Here is a 12,332-nt window from a genome sequence, read left to right on the forward strand (position 1 = left end):
CATCATTTACCCACTGATGGCAGGGGCTAAGTGCCATCTGCCTATCAGACTAACTCATTCACACACCGTAGGCACAGCTACGGGAGCAATTTTGGGGTTAAGTGTCTTGCTCGAGGACACTTCGACATGCGACTAGCGGAGCCGATCGAACTGACGATCCTCTGATTGAAGGACAACCCTGCTCCCGACTTAGCCACAGTCGCCCCTAATGTTGTTCTTCCGTGGTGGGAGTGTCAGACAGCACGTTGTCTGTTACGTCAGGTGGGTTGCCATGTTGAGCACAGTGGCTCCACCGAGAGAACATTATATTTCCCACAATTTAAGCTTCCACATTTTCCAAATGCAATAGTATTATTCAAAGGTATTGTTCGGTTCGTAATGCGTATCGAACTGTGAGCCTTGTACCAAATGGTTCAACACGAATATGTGTATTGTCACACCCCTAATAAGCAGTGACATGCAACCTTGCTTAATTCAATACACTCAAAGGTTTGGCTGCTACAAATGTATTTGGTCTGGTATGACCAGTGGCCTAGGGTGACTAAAGTTAGCTATTGTTTGTGAACTTTTGATAGATATTGATGTATAACAGAATTACTGAGTCAATTGACTCTTCTTTTACTTGTTCTACTTTGTTTTAGCATTTACAGACATCCTGTCATTTTCAGTTGAGGCCACCGTGGCTGCTGCTCAGCAAAGGTTACATAGTGTTGCTTTAAGATACGTTTTACACATCGTGGGTCATACTGCTCATCCTGTGAAAACAGTTTCACAACAGTACAATGTCTGCTGTGGTTCTGGAGAAAGCTTTCTAAAGTCTGCAAAATTAGCCCTGATGATGTCATCAGGTGAAATCAAGTGAAACAATATATGCGCTGGAGCGTACCCCTTTAAGTTATTGCAAGGCATGTATGCCGAGTAGAACACATGCAACAACTGAGAGAACACATGCACAGATACCATCATAACACAGAAGCATGATACATTGTTGTATTATAATTTTAAGACACAGAACACATCTAGGTGAGTGATATCTGTACTCATTGTGTACTTTCTCAATATACTCCAGAAGAAATAGTGTAGGTGTTTTGTAGTACAAGTACTACATTAAATTACATCATTTGATCAAATGATCACGGAAAGTGAAGCATCAGATTGTCAGGCTGCAGTCTCAGCACTTTGGTGTTTATCTGTGGTGCTGTTGTGGCTGGTGGCTGACAGTGGTTTTAGTCAGAGGACTTCACAAAAGAAGCGCTGTGCCACTTTCTCACGGCCAACAGCTTCTCTATCTTGCTGTCACAAGTTCGCCCCCACCCACCCATTCTACACTCATTTCTTGACAACTTTTCAATTTTCTCTCATTTTGGTTGGCAAAAGTACAAAGGTTAAGGGCAGTGCAGGGCTTTCTTTTCCTCGTTAGAGAAAAGAGAGGAGAAAAGTCTGAGAGCATAGTGAGATTTTGATGTTAGTAATGTCTATATGTGCTAAATGTATATATTTATATATATTGATATATATTTATATATAAATGTATATGATATAATAGAGTCAGTGATAACAGGAAAAAGAGCATTTGCTTTGCAGTACATATGTATAAACTACAAATCTACATCCACTATAGCCATGGGAACCATGGACTACATTTTCTCTCGATATCACACTATACCAAAGGGTCATGTTCAAGAGCGAAGCCACAACACCATCAACACTGCCTCCCACTGAACAGGAAACAAGTATGTTGCTGAGGTATTCTTTCTTTCTATCTTACAGCTTATCACATCCTCCTACTCTTTTCAATCAATGGCTGTCAGATTGAAAAACCAGAACTGTGAAAAGTTCATGTAAGGAAATAATGATGACGGTGATTATGATGATGATGGCAATGATGACATTTTCTCAAATTCAGTCAACTGATGGGCATCCTCACTCCCACAACCAGCCAACTCACTGAGAGTTGTATCACAATGCAGGGTGTCAGAGAGGTCAGGGGGTGTGAGAACTCCAAAGAGATATGGTACCCAAGGAAGCCACTGCCTACATCTGCAAAATCAATGGTGCTGGTAAAGAGAGAGAGCCTAACCACAAGCCAAAATGATGAATAAATGTATGACTATATATTACAGCAGGCCCACTCTTATTGTCATATTCACCACGACAGCAGCAGAGGGTCAAAAAAGAAAGTCTACATGCTAGCTAGAGTACTTAACGGTGCTTAAGTAACATGAGCACAATGACAACTTGCTGATGTTTAGCACGTATGCAGGTACAATATGTTTACCACGTTCGTCATAGTTAGTTTAGCATGTTAGCATGCTAACATTTGCTAATTAGCTAACAAAGTAAAAAGTACAGCTGTACTCGTATCAGAATGACACCAGTTTTGCAGTTATTTTGTCATAAATTCAGTTTGAAATGATAATGACGGTGCTGGCTAAAAAGCTTTCAATTCATGAAAGTTCAAAAATTTCAACTTCATGTTGACACGAGAGGTAAAGTCAGTGTCAAGTGGCACGAGTCTTTGTAAAATAAACAACTTCATGGCAATCCATAGTTGATGAAATATTTCAGTCTCGATCAAAGTGGGCCGATCAACCAATCAGACACAAATTCATCCAAAACCACACTTTGTTGGCCAATCCAAGTAATGTATGTATATTCCGTGTATTTTCAAAATAGATTGCTTTGTAAATTGAACAAGGCCTACTTCTATTGTTTGCCTCTGTATCATCAGGCCAGAGGATATACTGTCTTGGAATGTTATTCATGGTCATGCTGTTGGCTTGTGTTTTGAATATTAAAGTGTAACTTCACCCCCAGGTCTACGCCTAAGTCCACCCACCGCATCATATTGAAAAATGCTAAAAAAGGGAGCAAGGGGCTAAGAGGTTCAACCTCGGCCACTTCCATTTGTTGAAAGCCTAAACATAGCATCGAAGTTTTGTTTTTTTATGACAGGAACGTGTGAATCTTGTCACATAACACAACCCCACCCAAAACATCCCTGCCTATGGGCACGGTGGTGTCAGTGCCTGTTACTGAGTTTGTGTGTGTTGCAAACGAAGAGGTGTGAAGCCTCAGGCCTTTTCGCAGCAGAACTCTGAAACCAAGGGTGTTGATATCAGCCCCCTTCTAATGTTGAGCTTGCCACACCACAGCCCTGCAGTCTAATTTTAAAGCCATATTTCCCTGAAAGAGATTTTTTTTTTTTTTTTTTTTTTAACTCCATCAGTTACTTTTGCAGTGAGATCATGGAACCTCATTGTCCTCTTAAAACCAAACCAAACCGACTTTTCAGTAAAATATTTAGTTGTTTACCATGTTTAGTTGATACGCGAGTCAGCGCCCATCAGCTCTCTGGAGACCAAAACCGTTTTTGAACTGTGCTGTAAACATGTTTGTTTGCACTGTAAAGTTGGGCATGTGGTCTTTTGGGGATTGAGTGTATTTGGAAGCCAGCCTCAAGTGGCCATTTGAGGAACTGCAGTTTTTGGCTTCATTTCTCAGCACTGGAGGTTGCCGCTTGGTTAATAGACAACTCTTTGCTAACTCTTAAGCCATAACTTATCAAAGCTGTATCATATCAGTTTTGTGTTTTCAGTCTGTTGCACTGCGCCTGAGTGGCCAAACAAATTAACTAATGCATGTTCAAGAATATAGTGATTAAATGATTGATGATTTTGATTTTTGATTTTGTTCACAGAAATAAAATGCCTTCTTTGCTGAATCCACAATGTCACTGTAGTCATTGATGTCTGACTTATTAAATGTTTAGTGATGTTTTGTGTGAAAAGTCTTGACTACTATTGGATGGATTGCCATGAAATTTAGTTCAGATATTCATGTTCCCTTCAGGATGAAATGTTTTAACTTCTCTCTAGCACCATCATCAGGTCAAAGTTTTAATTTGTCCAACACTTTGAATTATGACTAAATACCCGCAAAACTAACATCATTCCCTTCGGCCAGTTGCACTTTGTGTTTTGTGCTAATTAACTAACACTCTGAACCCATGTGAATGACTTCATACGCAAAATTGAATGCAGTCAGACTGTTTGCTGTTTATCCGATACTGAAGATTGCACTGCTGATTTTAGCTTTAACAAGTTTCAAAAGCCCAGTAATCCCGGTTCAATAGTAGGTTTGACTTTGTATGTAGCAGTAGGCCTAGATGGTGATAATACCTCATCTAAGAAATTGTCCCTGTCCCTCAAAGTTACGTCCTCACACCTCGTCTTCTTTGTGGCGACAATAAATGCCACTCACTCACTGCTCACCACACCACTTTTCTTTTTTCCTAACCTTAACCTAATCATGACCTTACCCCAACCTTAGACCAAGTCTTCACCCTATAATGTAGCAATTTACATTATGGAAATGTGCATTTTGTCCCCATTTGGTCCTCAAAAGCAAAGCGAGTCCCCACAAGACAAGTAAAATACACATACACACACACATTTTCACACTCGCAAATACAGTACAGACACACAGAAAATACACACACCAGCTGTGTAGAGTAGATCACGATGTGGTTCATTGTCAGTTTGAGTCTTTGCTCCAGATTCTTATTGACCCAAATACAAAGGAAACAGCACCCCAAGTTACATATGACATGCCTTTGCATTAACACACACACACACACAAACACACACTCACGCAGTAATATAATCAACTGTAATATAACAACGCTCCTGGTCATCAGACCTCTGGAAGCTGTGTGGTTTCAGATGCTACTGTTATGTGTAACTCACAGTACAGTAACTTCAGCAGCCCCTGCTGGATGATGCTGGATACAACGTTGTAAAACATTTAGGGTTCATGAAAAGAGGCTAGAGCAGTGGTTTCCCCAATTTAGTGAGTTCATAAAATATGACAAAACGTTAAAGATTAAACTACCTAATAAAAGGCTTCATGAAGAAGTTCATTTTGGCACATAGAGCTTCATCTTAACCTGAAGGCTGAAACTCTGAAAGGGGCCACTCTGCATAGAAAGTATCTTTACCTTCGATATAATATATTGTTCTAATAATTAGTATTTTCTTGTGACTGCAATGTAATTTGTGTCTAATATTCCTCTGATGTTTTCCTCAGAGTCCGTTCTGAAGGAGTTAAAGTAAAGGCCCCCTCCCCCCCCCGGGTCGGTTTTGAACGGGCTTCTAGGGCTGAATTAGATTTTTCAGCCACACATCCTCCGCTGCCATGGCAACCGTTGAAAAGCTGTGTGTCGGCCAGCTGAGGAGGAGTTTGTTGTAAGTTTCACGGCAGAACCGGACAGCGCCGGAATTAAGTTTGTGTAAAGCGGCTGTGGGCTGATCGGAGGGAGAGAGCGGGGAAAGAGAACAAGTTATTTATCCAGGTATGTGAAAGTTAATCCAGTAGCTGTTCGGTTGTGATTTGTATTTTTGACAAGAAGTCGACTTCAGCGATGTTGGCCGACAATGGAAATTGTGTTTGATGTTGTACCATTTTATTTAGTTTACTCTAAATTAGCGAGCGCTTATCAAACGATTTTTAAAGGTTCAACTGTGATTGCTAATGTGAAAGCTAAAAGATGATGTCACGTCTGTTTTTAAATTGGCTCTTTTATGGAATTGTGGAATGGCAGTTTTCCCTGAAACTCTGTGTTTACTGTTCTATGTAATATTCATAATTGGAAAATAAACTCCCTTACCATTACTTCTTAAAAGTTTGATTAGATTTGATTGACAACATAAGCAAACAACCACCATCACATTGTGATTAAAATATTTCAAAATCCTGACCAGAAACACGAAAATCTCTCATATGAAATAAAAACAAACTTCTCTGTACCACAACATTCATAAGAACAAGCTGATTTAGAAAGATCTTTTTAGGGCAGAGTCCTCTTATTCTGTGACCTTATCAGGAACCTTCTGGATCAGGTCCTGGTCACATACTGTAGTTCAATTGCTGTTGGTTTAACCCGTGGACACTGACAGTGAAAGCCAGACTCATCCTTGTACATCACTTCATCAGGTTAAGTGCGTAGCCCAGATCTTTCTTTACTATTTCACTATTATTTTTACAGTTATCCCTGTGGGACCCAGAGGTCGCCATGTTTTCCCTGTCGGAGCTGGTGCCTCTGAACCAGCATCAGAGTCGGTGTAAACTGTTGAAGCCCTGGTGGGAGGTCTTCATGGACTACCTGGTGGTCCTGATGCTGATGGCATCCGTCCTGGCTTGTACGGAGCAGCTGTCCAGGGATCGAGTGGTGTGCATTCCCATGGATCCAGTTATCACTGCGAACACCACTAATCACAGTCCTTCAACTAGCGGGCAAGCATTGACTCTGTCTTCAAAGCCCCAAACTCATGTTCCACGCAACGTCAGCCCAGATCTTCACTCTACAGGCCGGGGTCGACGCACACATCTGGCCTACCAGCAGTACGTTTACATTAGCCAGGTACTGTAACACTAGCCTGAGTCTTTGACAATTATGCAACAGAAGAGGTGAAACCCATTAAAATGATTGACTGTTAAGTCCCTTTAAACAGTTATAATCACATTTTGTATTTATTAACAATGGATCAAATGAATACTTGAATGTGAAAGGAGTTGTTCATATTGAGGAACCTAGAGAGAATGATCATTTCAGCACTATGACCCGCAACTTTTCTGTTTTTGGTTCAGTTTCATGGCTCTAGTGTCGTTTTAGGCCGCAGGAGGTGCTTCTTGCGCTTCTTGAAAAGCAACAAAGCTCTAAAAACAAACTAAACGCTGTCACTAAACAGCAGATAGATCAAGTTAGCAGCTAGCTACTGAAGCATTTAGCTGCTAAAGAGCTAGCTATTTCCACCAGGAGTTGGTAGAGACCAAAAACAGAGCTAAAAGAGAGTGAAATTGGACTTAAACTCACCAGGTGGTCAGAGACACTACTCCAAATAAGTGATGATGTTGCTCCGTATTGGCTGAAAGTGTAATTGAGTAACTGTTTGCTAACACGTTTGCTTAAAGTATGATGATATATAATATGCAATGTTGTGTTCACAAACTTCAAGTGGACAAAGAAATCAGTTATTGTCGGTTTAAGTGTCTATCTTCTATCTGTCTAGGTGTGCTACCATAAGGCTTTGCCTTTGTGCTCCCGCTTCTTCCCGTACATGGCCATGCTGCAGTCTCTGATGCTGGTGGCCAGCGGCTCCTTCTGGCTCCACTTCCCTCACACCTCCGCCCGCATAGAGCACTTTCTGGCCATTTTGGCAAAGTGCTGCGAGTCACCCTGGACATCTCAGGCCCTGTCTCATGCCGCCCGGCAGGAGAGCATCCAAGAGAAGGAGGTGGTGGTGGAGGAGAGACGACCGCCCCAGCCTCCTCTCTCTTCAGCTTCATCTTCACCCCCGGTAACCCGCACGAGACGAACAAGCATAGACTCGGGCACAGACAGCCCGCTTTTAAAGAGGTCGGTTAGTGCATCCTATGGCGCCCCTCCCTCCCCGTGCCCCTCTACACTCTTCTGTAGCTCTGCCATGACGTCGATATCCCTCGGGTCCCAGGTGAACTTTCCTTCCTCCAAGCACTTCATGGTTGACATTCCCAGGCAGGTCATGAGTCTGGATAAAAGTGATGGGGAACAGGCCAGGGCGCTGTTCGAAAGGGTCAGGAAGTTTCGGTCACACTGCGAAAGCTCAGATGTCATCTATAAGGTGAGACATCCTCTAGTCTAGATGGTTTATATATGATATCATCTATTTGTGTTTTGTCTGTTAGCTTAACTGGTGAAACATTTCCTTTGAGTTTTTTTATCATCCAAAAATGTTTTATGATGTGATGTTATAGGACTTTATAGTTATAGCAACCTGCTGTTTTTTTATTTTAAAGGTCAAGTGTGTTGGATTTATGGGGTATCCATTGGCCGAATTGAATTAGAATATTATTAAGTATGTTTTCTTTAGTGCATAATCACCTGAAAATAAGAATCGTTTATATCATTTATATCTACATACGGAGCAGGTCGTCTTTATAGTTCCCAGAACGGTCAAATCAAACACTGGTTCTAGATAGGGCCATTTACTTTTTTTTTGTTTTTGTGTCGGCTACCATAGTTCTCCTATACGGGAAAATACGTGGTTCACGGGAAAAGTTTCAGTTAGTTGCTATCTGCAACCTCACCACTAGACGACGCCAAATCTTACACACTAGAGTAGACCTTTAAAAGTGCAGGAGTTTAAACTCACAAAACAAGTCAATGTTTGATCAGGCTTGATCGAATGATGTCAATTTGTTCATTATACCTCCCTTTTATCTATTCAGGTCTACTTGGCTCAGACAATATTGAAACTGCTGATGGTGACGCTGATCTTGAGTTACACCATCCCTCTTCTGAGCTCCCTCTCCTTCACCCACACCTGTCACCCTGAGGAGCAGGCCTTGGTGGGCTACGCTACCTTTGAGTGTATCCATGTGCTCTCCTCCCTTCTACGCAAACTGCTGGTGGCTTACCTGTCACTACTGGGGCTGTACGGCCTGCTTAACTTTTACACCCTCGGCTGGATTTTACACAGGTTAGTGTATTGGTGTCACTCTAACCCAGTATACAGGGATATGTGTAAAAATACCCCAAGAACTGTATATTTTGATTAAAACTTTAAAGCTGCACTAATTCATATATATATGTATATATTTATACATTAAAAAACGATAAATTTATTACATGCAGTGTTGAAGGGGTGGTTTGCAATGAAGGACCCACATAGAGTTAGCACTCAACTCTGCAAATCCTTTCAGCTCTGCAGAGTTTTTCAGTGTCTTTCGAGTCATTGTTTTGGTTTTAAGGCCCGTAACTTCACTATTTTGGTTCACTCTCACCGCTCTCATCGACTTCATTTCCAGCAACAAGTAGCTGCTTTCAGAAAATGGAGTTCTGATATACCCACGATACCATCTCCGGCATGAAATGTGAGACAAGGTTAGCTACTAGCTGGTTGCCAGAGTGAAGCATTTAGCTGCTTGAGGGCCAGATATTACCTTGATGGAGTCGGAGGAGACCAAAACAGAGCTTAAAGGACAGCTAAATAACGAACTTAGATGCAACAGGTGGCCAGAAACTCGACCCTAAAATGAATACAAATGTTGCTCCATGTGTTCTGGAATGCGTATAGATTAATTGCTGTGAGTTTCAACTCCGGACGCATTGATGATCACACTTGATGATGAACTTTTGAAACGTATTGGCAGCGATTTGTAGTAACTTGGTTTAGAGCATGTGAACTTTTGAATCATTTGAATATGTAATTTGTTGCATATGAACAAAATGAACATGTAAAATGGTTGATTCAAAATGTGTTGGGACTTGAGTGATTGTTCAAAGGGCCTTCAAGGCATACCAGAGGCCTGATAATAGGATTAGAGTGTAAAGCTGTGTTTGGCGTGACTGTGTGATATATTTCTTATTCTGTGCCCTACTTAGCCCTCTACGGCAGTATTCATTCCACTCACTGAAGGAGTTGTGCTCCCTGAGAGATGTTCCTGACCTGAGAAATGACCTGGCCTTTCTTTTACACATGTTGGACCAGTATGATCCTCTGCTGGCCCAGCGTCTGTCCGTCTTTTTGTCTCCTGTCAGTGAGAGCAGGCTGCTGGAGGAAAGCTTGGAGAGGCGCTGGGGGGAGGAGAAGCTGCATGCCATGACTAGCGTGGACGCAGAGGGCTTCTCCAGACTGCAGCTGGTGGCCCTGCCTCGTCTCCCTCCGGCCCTCTTCACCCTCAGCCAGCTTCAGGTCCTCCAACTGGAGCTCATCACAGATGCCAGGTTCACTGCACAGGTGGCCAACATGACCTCACTCAGGTGGGTTTCGCAGTGCAGTCAACCTTCACACATTTTAAACAATGCAAATCAAAAGCCATAACTAGACATTTTGTTAAAAAGCAGAACGCTGTGACGTACATATGCAAGTCTTTTATTGTTTATTTACCCAACAGGGAGCTCCACCTCTATCATTGCACAGCAGCAGTGGATCCTGGTGCACTCAGAGTCCTCCAAGAACATCTGGAGGTCCTCCACCTCACCTTTACTCAGGCGTCAGAGATCCCCAGCTGGGTCCTCTCCCTCCGCAGCCTGCACGAGCTCCACCTCTCTGGCCGCCTGAGCAGTGACGGCGGTGTGGGCCGCAGCTGGGCGTTGGGGAGCCTCCGCCAACTGCGTCACCTCCGTGTGCTGGTGATCCGAGGCATGCTACAGCGGATCCCCGGGGAGTTGTGCGAGGTGGCCGGCAGCTTGTTGAGGCTGGAGATCTACAATGAGGGCACCCGGCTGCTCGTGCTGACAGGCCTGAAGCGCATGGTCGACCTGACCGAGCTGCTGCTGCAGGACTGCCGGCTGGAGCGTTTGCCCTCGGCCCTGCTGGCTCTCGCCAACCTGCGGACGCTCGACCTGCAGCACAATAACTTGAGGACACTGGAGGAACTGCTTAGCCTGGCTCATCTGCGGCGTCTTTCTTGCCTCAGGCTCGCCTACAATCGCGTTCTGGCACTGCCGGCCAGCGTTGGTGTGCTGCGAGGCCTGGAGATCCTGGATCTATCCAACAACCAGCTTCAGAGCCTCCCCCCAGCGCTCTTCACTCTCCGCTGCCTTCGCAGACTCCTGGTGGCTGGTAACCTGCTGGAGGTGCTGCCCGCAGATGTAAAGGCACTGCAGCTGCTTACAGAGCTGGACCTCAGTGGGAACAGGGTGGAGAGCCTCCCCCCTCAGCTCTTCAGTAGCTGTTTGGAGCTGCACATCCTTAATGTTGCTCGCAACTCTCTTAACTCGTTACCCAGGGGGATCGCAGCTTTAAGTCTGTTGTGCAGGTTGGACTTGCGCAGTAACAGTCTGGAGGAACTGCCTGCTGAATTGGGCTGCTGCACAGGGCTGCACGGAGGTGGTCTCCTAGTGGAGGACTGGCTGTTTCTTTCTTTGCCTCCACAGGTCAGGGCCTTCCTGAGTCGTTCTTGCGCCCCCTCTGGTACTCACTCAGAGGGTCATTCCCGCCCAGATTCGGACAGTTTCCCATACTTCTCTCCTACACAGTGGAGTTTCTCTTCCGCTCTGGAATCACAGATATAAGTATCCCAGCATTGATTTGCGGGATTTGCTTTTGCAATGCTTTCGGCAAAATGTTTACCAGCACGTTCTTTTAGAAGGCAGCTTTCCTGTTGGTCATTTTAATGTGAGGCTTTAACAACCATTATCAGTACACATTCTGCACATTGATTTTTATACCACACTAATTACTAACTAAATTAGTGGCAACCAAAGGCTTGCAGGAATGGACTGAAACATGCTAAATACACCACCGCTGTTTACCTCATTACTATTTTTTTTAGAATGTTTTGCACTTAGGCTACTATAGACAACTTCTTTTTCCTGAGATCGATGAGGAGACCATCTGCGGGTGTTGTAGGGTTGAATAATGATTATGAATAAATAAGGAGAAAAAACATTCACAAATGTAGTATTTCTTGCAGGGATCTCTCTGAATATAACATGGCAAAAAGATTTGTGTTGTTTGATAACAAAGCATATATTATTAATACAGAAACTACTCAAATTAGTGTTGACATGAAAATAAATACACTAATTTATATGTCCAAATAATAACAATACACAGTATAAATATCGGTATTATTCCCACTGAAGAGTGTGAAGTTGTTTCTAACTGCAACCACTAAAGAACAATAAACGTATTTATTTTTGATGCCATTGTTTGGTCACTTTATTGTGAAAAGTACTCACCAAAAGGGTTAACATGCTATCAAGTCCGACCTGATGCTGGTCTAACCATTTCTAGCAGGTCATGGTCTCCAAACCAGAAAAACGTAAAAATCAAACTGCTCTTTATTAACACAATTATTAACAATACTGACGTTTCTGTTGTTTGCAATAATCACTCTTATAATGAGTTGTGCACATTACTAACAATGTTACCGATATTAGCACTGTGGTGTTAGCCAGGAGTTTCTCACTGTGACCACTTGAGGGGAATTTTTTTCCAAAAATATTTGTATTTACATTTTTGGCATAACAGAAGGAGGGGAGAAGAAACTGAATGAATGAATAAATTCAATAAAATAGATACAAATAAAATTAATACCAGTCACAGTGCTGGTTTTATCAGAAATATACATCATGTACAGTGGTTTCTACAGTAAGGCTTCCATAGTTTATTAAATAAGAAAGGGTTGTCCTTCAGAGCTGAAAAGACTCAAGTGTAAGAATGCTCTCTCTCTCTCTCTCCCCCTCTCTCTCTCTCTCTCTCTCTCTCTCTCTCTATATATATATATATATATATATATATATATAGATATGAATTATATATAGTTTATTGTATATATATATT

The 12,332-nt window shown here is 42.7% G+C and overlaps 1 protein-coding gene across 2 annotated transcripts; it reads left to right on the forward strand.

The window, feature by feature from the left end:
* Positions 1–5,298: 5,298 nt before the first annotated feature.
* Positions 5,299–11,688, forward strand: LOC116396385 (volume-regulated anion channel subunit LRRC8D). 2 transcript variants are annotated; one of them, XM_031870971.1, is made up of 7 exons: positions 5,322–5,353; positions 6,047–6,067; positions 6,149–6,421; positions 7,071–7,661; positions 8,269–8,519; positions 9,425–9,802; positions 9,937–11,688. In XM_031870971.1, the coding sequence occupies exons 3-7, from the start codon at positions 6,155–6,157 to the stop codon at positions 11,057–11,059; spliced, it is 2,610 nt and encodes an 869-aa protein (XP_031726831.1). In that variant the 5' UTR covers positions 5,322–5,353; positions 6,047–6,067; positions 6,149–6,154; the 3' UTR covers positions 11,060–11,688. The 2 variants fall into 2 exon arrangements, with proteins under 2 accessions (XP_031726830.1, XP_031726831.1); XM_031870970.1 differs by having other exon boundaries at positions 5,299–5,353; positions 6,047–6,421.
* Positions 11,689–12,332: the final 644 nt, after the last annotated feature.

The sequence above is a fragment of the Anarrhichthys ocellatus genome, unplaced genomic scaffold (assembly GCF_004355925.1).
Source record: "Anarrhichthys ocellatus isolate YVR2014 unplaced genomic scaffold, GSC_Weel_1.0 scaffold55, whole genome shotgun sequence".
NCBI classification, from domain to species: domain Eukaryota; kingdom Metazoa; phylum Chordata; class Actinopteri; order Perciformes; family Anarhichadidae; genus Anarrhichthys; species Anarrhichthys ocellatus.